The sequence below is a fragment of the Neoarius graeffei genome, chromosome 10 (assembly GCF_027579695.1).
Source record: "Neoarius graeffei isolate fNeoGra1 chromosome 10, fNeoGra1.pri, whole genome shotgun sequence".
Lineage (NCBI taxonomy): Eukaryota > Metazoa > Chordata > Actinopteri > Siluriformes > Ariidae > Neoarius > Neoarius graeffei.
Genome location: NC_083578.1, coordinates 92643677 through 92653676, shown reverse-complemented (window position 1 = coordinate 92653676; position 10000 = coordinate 92643677). Strand labels below are relative to the sequence as shown.

Sequence of the window (10000 nt, the reverse complement as noted above, 5' to 3'; positions counted from 1 at the left end):
TACTGCTCTCAGCCAACCAGAACACACCGTACTGCTCTCAGCCAACCAGAACACACCATACTGCTCTCAGCCAACCAGAACACACCGTACTGCTCTCAGCCAATCAGAACACACCGTACTGCTCTCAGCCAACCAGAACACACCGTACTGCTCTCAGCCAACCAGAACACACCGTACTGCTCTCAGCCAATCAGAACACACCGTACTGCTCTCAGCCAACCAGAACACACCGTACTGCTCTCAGCCAATCAGAACACACCATACTGCTCTCAGCCAACCAGAACACACTGTACTGCTCTCAGCCAACCAGAACACACTGTACTGCTCTCAGCCAATCAGAACACACTGTACTGCTCTCAGCCAACCAGAACACACTGTACTGCTCTTAGCCAACCAGAACACACTGTACTGCTCTCAGCCAATCAACACACTGTACTGCTCTCAGCCAATCAACACACTGTACTGCTCTCAGCCAATCAGAACACACTGTACTGCTCTCAGCCAACCAGAACACACTGTACTGCTCTCAGCCAATCAACACACTGTACTGCTCTCAGCCAACCAGAACACACTGTACTGCTCTCAGCCAACCAGAACACACTGTACTGCTCTCAGCCAATCAACACACTGTACTGCTCTCAGCCAATCAGAACACACTGTACTGCTCTCAGCCAACCAGAACACACTGTACTGCTCTCAGCCAACCAGAACACACTGTACTGCTCTCAGCCAATCAGAACACACTGTACTGCTCTCAGCCAACCAGAACACACTGTACTGCTCTTAGCCAACCAGAACACACTGTACTGCTCTCAGCCAATCAGAACACACTGTACTGCTCTCAGCCAATCAACACACCGTACTGCTCTCAGCCAACCAGAACACACCGTACTGCTCTCAGCCAATCAGTCAGTGTTAATCAATGTGTGTGTGTGTGTGTGTGTGTGTGTGTGTGTGTGTGTGTAGGAGCTGAAGGAATATTTTGGGATTAAGGAGGAAAATCAAAGTGAAAGTAAAGACAGAAGCCCCGCCCTGCTGCATCATCTTGATGAGAGATCAAAGAGACTCCATCACATACCTGTAACACACACACACACACACACACACACACACACACACACACACACACACACACTATCAGTGGTATTATCACATTGTACCCTCAGCAATATTTATTACACTCATAAATAGTCAAAATTAAAGCATATTTCTGTCTGTCTCTCTTTTGATTCGTCTCTCTCTCTCTGTCTCTCTCTCTCTCTGTCTCTCTCTCTGTCTTTCTCTCTCTCTCTCTCTGTCTGTCTCTCTGTCTGTCTCTCTCTCTCTCTGTCTCTCTGTCTGTCTTTCTCTCTGTGTCTCTCTCTCTCTGTCTGTCTGTCTGTCTCTCTCTCTGTCTCTGTCTGTCTTTCTCTCTGTGTCTCTCTCTGTCTGTCTGTCTCTGTCTCTGTCTGTCTGTCTGTCTCTCTCTCTCTCTCTCTCTCTCTCTGTCTCTCTGTCTCTCAGGTGTTAGACAGTTTGGATGCACTGAATGTTGAGGTGTGTATGATGAAGAAGAGTCCTGTGTGGAAGACTCTGATGTCTAAACACTTCAACACCAACAGCCTCAATACAGCCAGGAGACATGAACTACTGCACTACTGTTCCTCTGGTACACACACACACACACACACACACACACACACACACACACACACACACACACACACACACAGCTTAATTACAATGCCTGTTGTGTGTGTGTGTGTGTGTGTGTGTGTGTGTGTGTGTGTGTAGACTCTCTGAGCTCTGCTGATGTTCAGAGGCTCCTCCATGTGTGTGTGTTTGAGAGCATGTCCCTGACAACAGTCGATGAGAACGGAGGTCACACACTCGCTGCATCACACACTGCGTTACCATGGGACGACCCCGTGACCTTCACACACACCGTCTACAGCAGCCTCAACATCACACATGGTACGGAGCACAACTCGAGTCATCGCAAAATCAATAACTAATGAATAATATAACTAAATAAACACACACACAGCCAAACAGAACACGCCCTCTCATCCTCATTCTCTGCTTTATTTTCATTTTTGTTCTCAGAAAGTGGAGTTGGGTGTAACAAGCACCAGGTACGTGGGGTGTGGAAGACGTGGATTTTGTGTGTATTGTGTGTGTTATATGTTGTGTGTAACGTGTGTGTATTGTGTGTAATATATGTGTAATGTGTTGTGTGTATTGTGTGTGTAACATGTTGTGTGTATTGTGTGTGTAATATGTTGTGTGTTTTTTGTGTGTTATATGTTGTGTATTTTGTGTTATATGTTGTGTGTATTGTGTTTTATATGTTGTGTGTTATATGTTCCGTGTATTTTGTGTGTATTGTGTGTTATATGTTGTGTGTATTGTCTTTTATATGTTGTGTGTATTGTGTTTTATATGTTGTGTGTAATATGTTGTATGTATTTTGTGTGTAATGTGTTGTGTGTATTGTGTGTGTAACATGTTGTGTGTATTGTGTGTGTAATATGTTGTGTTTTTTGTGTGTTATATGTTGTGTGTATTGTGTGCGTAATATGTTGTGTGTATTGTGTGTGTGTAATAGGTTGTGTGTTTCTTGTGTGTTATATATTGTGTGTATTGTGTCTGTAATAGGTTGTGTGTTTTTTGTGTGTTATATGTTGTGTGTGGCGGCACGGTGGTGTAGTGGTTAGCGCTGTCACCTCACAGCAAGAAGGTCCTGGGTTCGAGCCCCGTGGCCGGCGAGGGCCTTTCTGTGCGGAGTTTGCATGTTCTCCCCGTGTCCGCGTGGGTTTCCTCCGGGTGCTCCGGTTTCCCCCACAGTCCAAAGACATGCAGGTTAGGTTAACTGGTGACTCTAAATTGAGCGTAGGTGTGAATGTGAGTGTGAATGGTTGTCTGTGTCTATGTGTCAGCCCTGTGATGACCTGGCGACTTGTCCAGGGTGAACCCCGCCTTTCACCCGTAGTCAGCTGGGATAGGATCCAGCTCGCCTGCGACCCTGTAGAAGGATAAAGCGGCTACAGATAATGAGATGAGATGAGATATGTTGTGTGTATTGTGTGCGTAATAGGTTGTGTGTATTGTGTGTGTGTAATAGGTTGTGTGTTTCTTGTGTGTTATATGTTGTGTGTATTGTGTCTCTAATAGGTTGTGTGTATTGTGTGTGTAATAGGTTGTGTGTTTCTTGTGTGTTATATGTTGTGTGTATTGTGTCTCTAATAGGTTGTGTGTATTGTGTGTGTAATAGGTTGTGTTTTTTGTGTGTTATATGTTGTGTATTTTGTGTTATGTTGTGTGTATTGTGTTTTATATGTTGTGTGTTATATGTTCTGTGTATTTTGTGTGTATTGTGCGTTATATGTTGTGTGTAATATGTTGTGTGTATTGTCTTTTATATGTTGTGTGTAATATGTTGTATGTATTTTGTGTGTAATGTGTTGTGTGTATTGTGTGTGTAACATGTTGTGTGTATTCTGTGTTATATGTTGTGTGTATTGTGTCTGTAATAGGTTGTGTGTTTTTTGTGTGTTATATGTTGTGTGAATTGTGTGCGTAATAGGTTGTGTATATTGTGTGGGTAATAGGTTGTGTGTTTTTTGTGTGTTATATGTTGTGTGTATTGTGTGCGTAATAGGTTGTGTGTATTGTGTGTGTAATAGGTTGTGTGTTTTTTGTGTGTTATATGTTGTGTATTGTGTCTGTAATAGGTTGTGTGTATTGTGTGTGTAATAGGTTGTGTGTTTTTTGTGTGTTATATGTTGTGTGTATTGTGTGCGTAATAGGTTGTGTGTATTGTGTGTGTAATAGGTTGTGTGTTTTTTGTGTGTTATATGTTGTGTATTGTGTCTGTAATAGGTTGTGTGTATTGTGTGTGTAATAGGTTGAGTGTTTTTTGTGTGTTATATGCTGTGTATATTGTGTGCATAATAGGTTGTGTGTATTGTGTGTGTAATAGGTTGTGTGTTTTTTGTGTGTTATATGTTGTGTGTATTGTGTCTGTAATAGGTTGTGTGTATTGTGTGTGTAATAGGTTGTGTGTTTTTTGTGTGTTATATGTTGTGTATTGTGTCTGTAATAGGTTGTGTGTATTGTGTGTGTAATAGGTTGAGTGTTTTTTGTGTGTTATATGTTGTGTATATTGTGTGCATAATAGGTTGTGTGTATTGTGTGTGTAATAGGTTGTGTGTTTTTTGTGTGTTATATGTTGTGTGTATTGTGTCTGTAATAGGTTGTGTGTATTGTGTGTGTAATAGGTTGTGTGTTTTTTGTGTGTTATATGTTGTGTGTATTGTGTCTGTAATAGGTTGTGTGTATTGTGTGTGTAATAGGTTGTGTGTTTTTTGTGTGTTATATGTTGTGTGTATTGTGAGTATTATATGTTGTGTATTGTGTGTGTAATATGTTGTGTGTAATATGTTGTGTGTATTGTGTGTGTAATATGTTGTGTATTGTGTGTGTAATATGTTGTGTGTATTGTGTCTGTAATAGGTTGTGTGTTTTTTGTGTGTTATATGTTGTGTGAATTGTGTGCGTAATAGGTTGTGTATATTGTGTGGGTAATAGGTTGTGTGTTTTTTGTGTGTTATATGTTGTGTGTATTGTGTGCGTAATAGGTTGTGTGTATTGTGTGTGTAATAGGTTGTGTGTTTTTTGTGTGTTATATGTTGTGTATTGTGTCTGTAATAGGTTGTGTGTATTGTGTGTGTAATAGGTTGTGTGTTTTTTGTGTGTTATATGTTGTGTGTATTGTGTGCGTAATAGGTTGTGTGTATTGTGTGTGTAATAGGTTGTGTGTATTGTGTGTGTAATAGGTTGAGTGTTTTTTGTGTGTTATATGTTGTGTATATTGTGTGCATAATAGGTTGTATGTATTGTGTGTGTAATAGGTTGTGTGTTTTTTGTGTGTTATATGTTGTGTGTATTGTGTGCGTAATAGGTTGTGTGTATTGTGTGTGTAATAGGTTGTGTGTTTTTTGTGTGTTATATGTTGTGTATTGTGTCTGTAATAGGTTGTGTGTATTGTGTGTGTAATAGGTTGAGTGTTTTTTGTGTGTTATATGTTGTGTATATTGTGTGCATAATAGGTTGTGTGTATTGTGTGTGTAATAGGTTGTGTGTTTTTTGTGTGTTATATGTTGTGTGTATTGTGTCTGTAATAGGTTGTGTGTATTGTGTGTGTAATAGGTTGTGTGTTTTTTGTGTGTTATATGTTGTGTGTATTGTGTCTGTAATAGGTTGTGTGTATTGTGTGTGTAATAGGTTGTGTGTTTTTTGTGTGTTATATGTTGTGTGTATTGTGAGTATTATATGTTGTGTATTGTGTGTGTAATATGTTGTGTGTAATATGTTGTGTGTATTGTGTGCATAATAGGTTGTGTAATATGTTGTGTGTATTGTGTGTGTAATATGTTGTGTATTGTGTGTGTAATATGTTGTGTGTAATATGTTGTGTGTATTGTGTGTGTAATAGGTTGTGTGTTTTTTGTGTGTTATATGTTGTGTGTATTGTGTCTGTAATAGGTTGTGTGTATTGTGTGTGTAATAGGTTGTGTGTTTTTTGTGTTATATGTTGTGTGTATTGTGAGTATTATATGTTGTGTATTGTGTGTGTAATATGTTGTGTGTAATATGTTGTGTGTATTGTGTGCATAATAGGTTGTGTAATATGTTGTGTGTATTGTGTGTATTATATGTTGTGTATTGTGTGTGTAATATGTTGTGTGTAATATGTTGTGTGTATTGTGTGTGTAATATGTTGTGTGTTTTTTGTGTGTTATATGTTGTGTGTATTGTGTGTGTAATATGTTGTGTGTATTGTGTGTGTTATATGTTGTATGTATTTTGTGTGTTATATGTTGTGTGTATTGTGTGTAATATGTTGTGTGTTTTGTGTGTAATATTTTGTGTGTATTGTGTGTAATATGTTGTGTGTATTGTGTGTGTAATATGTTGTGTGTATTGTGTGTTATATGTTGTGTGTATTGTGTGCGTAATAGGTTGTGTGTATTATATGTTGTGTGTATTGTGTGTGTAATATGTTGTGTATTGTGTGTGTAATATGTTGTGTGTAATATGTTGTGTGTATTGTGTGTGTAATAGGTTGTGTGTTTTTTGTGTGTTATATGTTGTGTGTATTGTGTCTGTAATAGGTTGTGTGTATTGTGTGTGTAATAGGTTGTGTGTTTTTTGTGTGTTATATGTTGTGTGTATTGTGAGTATTATATGTTGTGTATTGTGTGTGTAATATGTTGTGTGTAATATGTTGTGTGTATTGTGTGCATAATAGGTTGTGTAATATGTTGTGTGTATTGTGTGTATTATATGTTGTGTATTGTGTGTGTAATATGTTGTGTGTAATATGTTGTGTGTATTGTGTGTGTAATATGTTGTGTGTTTTTTGTGTGTTATATGTTGTGTGTATTGTGTGTGTGTAATATGTTGTGTGTATTGTGTGTGTTATATGTTGTATGTATTTTGTGTGTTATATGTTGTGTGTATTGTGTGTAATATGTTGTGTGTTTTGTGTGTAATATTTTGTGTGTATTGTGTGTAATATGTTGTGTGTATTGTGTGTGTAATATGTTGTGTGTATTGTGTGTTATATGTTGTGTGTATTGTGTGCGTAATAGGTTGTGTGTATTATATGTTGTGTGTATTGTGTGTGTAATATGTTGTGTGTATTGTGTGTGTAATATGTTGTGTGTATTGTGTGTATTATATGTTGTGTATTGTGTGTGTAATATGTTGTGTGTATTGTGTGTGTAATATGTTGTGTGTATTGTGTGTATTATATGTTGTGTGTATTGTGTGTGTAATATGTTGTGTGTATTGTGTGTAATATGTTGTGTGTATTGTGTGTGTAATATGTTGTGTGTTTTTTGTGTGTTATATGTTGTGTGTATTGTGTGTGTAATATGTTGTGTGTATTGTGTTGTGTGTCTTGTGTGTAATATGTTGTGTGTATTGTGTGTGTACTGTGTGTGTAATATGTTGTGTGTTTTGTGTGTAATATGTTGTGTGTATTGTGTGTGTAATATGTTGTGTGTATTGTGTGTAATATGTTGTGTGTATTGTGTGTTGTGTGTATTGTGTGTGTACTGTGTGTGTAATATGTTGTGTGTATTGTGTGTTGTGTGTATTGTGTGTGTACTGTGTGTGTAATATGTTGTGTGTATTGTGTGTAATATGTTGTGTGTATTGTGTGTTGTGTGTATTGTGTGTGTACTGTGTGTGTAATATGTTGTGTGTATTGTGTGTTGTGTGTATTGTGTGTGTACTGTGAGTGTAATATGTTGTGTGTATTGTGTGTGTAATATGTTGTGTGTATTGTGTGTGTAATATGTTGTGTAATTATCAGGAGAATGAATTCAGTGTAGATGATTTACAGAAGACTCTGATTCGACACTTCAGACACTGGAACTTCACTGAACACCACAGCGCTGAAGTCTTTCCTCAGGTTTATCTCTCTGTCCATCTATCTATCCATCTATCTGTCCATCTCTCTGTCCATCTGTCAGTCCATCTATCTGTCCATCTATCTGTCCATCTCTCAGTCCACCGCCCTGTCCATCTCCCAGTCCATCTCCCTATCCATCTCCCAGTCCATCTCCCTGTCCATCTACCAGTCCATCTCCCTGTCCATCTCCCAGTCCATCTCCCTATCCATCTCCCAGTCCATCTCCCTGTCCATCTCCCAGTCCATCTCCCTATCCATCTCCCAGTCCATCTCCCAGTCCATCTCCCTATCCATCTCCCAGTCCATCTCCCTGTCCATCTCCCAGTCCATCTCCCTGTCCATCTCCCAGTCCATCTCCCTATCCATCTGCCAGTCCATCTCCCTGTCCATCTCCCAGTCCATCTCCCTATCCATCTCCCTGTCCATCTCTCTGTCCATCTCTCTGTCCATCTCCCTGTCCATCTATCTGTCCATCTCCCTGTCCATCTCCCTGTCCATCTATCTGTCCATCTCTCAGTCCATCTATCTGTCCATCTCTCAGTCCACTGCCCTGTCCATTTCCCAGTCCATCTCCATGTCCATCTCCCAGTCCATCTCCCTGTCCATCTCTCTGTCCATCTCCCAGTCCATCTCCCTGTCCATCTCCCTATCCATCTCCCAGTCCATCTCCCTGTCCATCTCCCAGTCCATCTCCCTGTCCATCTCCCAGTCCATCTCCCTGTCCATCTCCCTGTCCATCTCCCAGTCCATCTCCCTGTCCATCTGCCAGTCCATCTGCCAGTCCATCTGCCAGTCCATCTCCCTATCCATCTCCCTGTCCATCTCCCTGTCCATCTCCCTGTCCATCTATCTGTCCATCTCTCTGTCCATCTATCTGTCCATCTCCCTGTCCATCTATCTGTCCATCTCTCAGTCCATCTATCTGTCCATCTCTCAGTCCACTGCCCTGTCCATTTCCCAGTCCATCTCCATGTCCATCTCTCAGTCCATCTCGCAGTCCATCTCCCTGTCCATCTCTCAGTCCATCTCTCAGTCCACTGCCCTGTCCATCTCCCTGTCCATCTCTCAGTCCATCTGCCTGTCCATCTCTCAGTCCATCTCCCTTTCCATCTCCCTTTCCATGTCTCAGTCCATCTCTCTGTCCATCTCTCTGTCCATCTATTCATGAATCTGAAATATCTGTAATTTGGATCTACAGTAAATCTGTAATCAAATCTAATCTGAAATGTGAAGATGGGAAAATTGAAAATTGATGTGTGTCTGTCTTTAGGTTTTACACACCGTGTCCGAGTCATACAGATGTATGGACTCGTTTCACAGCAGTCAGTCCAGTGTTCTGTACGTCGTCTGCCACAATCCCATGAGTCCTGAGAGGAGCAGCAGAGCATCATGGGAAGTGTCTCTTCACACCGACGTCAGATTCAGGTCTGTTTATCACACACTTTCTGTAGTGCACATGATTAGACCCAGTTCTGATCTCACAGGATGTTATTGGACTTTATGGTGAATGTGTAACGGCGGTGTGATGTGTGTGTAGGAGTTACCTGGAGAACGTAGCAGAGTCCATCAGAGACTGGAGCAGAGCGGAGGAGGAGCGACGACGACGACGACAACAACAACAACAACAGGAGGAGATAAAGACCCTGGATACAACAGCGAAAGGTAAACACACTCAACCAATCAGAACACACCGTACTGCTGTCAGCCAATCAGTGTTAACCTGTGTGTGTGTGTGTGTGTGTGTGTGTGTGTGTGTGTGTGTGTGTGTTGCAGGAGCGTCTGCAGTGCCAGAGGTGTTTATACGACCCGACTCTCTGAAAGTGAGCAGCGCAGGGACACCGTCTCGTTCAATTATATTGATTTTGAGTTTTAATATTTTACTTTATTTATATTTAAAGTCCTACTGACACGCAGAACTACATAAAAAGAACCCAAAAGAACCCAAAAGAACCTGTTCCACCCCAGATTCATTTTCATATCTCTATATTTTATATTTAATATTCTTTATTCATATTTAATTCGAGGTTTGTTAATAAAGAAACTTTATCCCAGTAATAGTTTACTAATGAGCACTTAATGATTAATCTTCACTTAATGAATAATTGATGTTTCATTCTTACTCTGTGTGTGTGTGTGTGTGTGTGTGTGTGTGTGTGTGTGTGTTCGAGGCGTGGAAGCTGGAGCAGGACATACAGAAGGATGAGGAGATGGTGAAGATGAAGAAGGAGAAAGGAGGGAAGGGTTCAGGTAAAGGAGGAGAGAGAACCGAGTCGACCCGCGGGAGCAAGAAGAGCCGAGAGCGCGAGTGTGACACACCACAGCCTTCCACAGAGCACAGGATCGACACCACCGACACCAACATCACCACTGACAAGAGTGACAAGAGCGACGCTCACACACACACTGAGGAGCAACCTGTGAGTCTCACACACACACACACACGCACACACACAAAAGTGTGTTGTAAGTTTCCATTGTCAGTTGCTTAGAACATTCAACATTAATAAAGTACAGTGACTGAAACTCAGTAATGGCACT

At 40.6% G+C, this 10000-nt stretch overlaps 1 protein-coding gene across 1 annotated transcript in view; it reads left to right on the top strand.

Moving 5' to 3' along the window:
• Positions 1 to 10000, top strand: part of spag17 (sperm associated antigen 17) — a 151713-nt gene that overhangs the window by 6623 nt on the left and 135090 nt on the right. The window contains exons 12-20 of the mRNA XM_060932660.1: positions 967 to 1080; positions 1504 to 1648; positions 1774 to 1953; positions 2086 to 2114; positions 7364 to 7462; positions 8733 to 8887; positions 9000 to 9124; positions 9236 to 9282; positions 9631 to 9879. Of these exons, the coding sequence (XP_060788643.1) occupies positions 967 to 1080; positions 1504 to 1648; positions 1774 to 1953; positions 2086 to 2114; positions 7364 to 7462; positions 8733 to 8887; positions 9000 to 9124; positions 9236 to 9282; positions 9631 to 9879 (1143 nt within the window). The remainder of the gene's footprint in view (positions 1 to 966; positions 1081 to 1503; positions 1649 to 1773; positions 1954 to 2085; positions 2115 to 7363; positions 7463 to 8732; positions 8888 to 8999; positions 9125 to 9235; positions 9283 to 9630; positions 9880 to 10000) is intronic.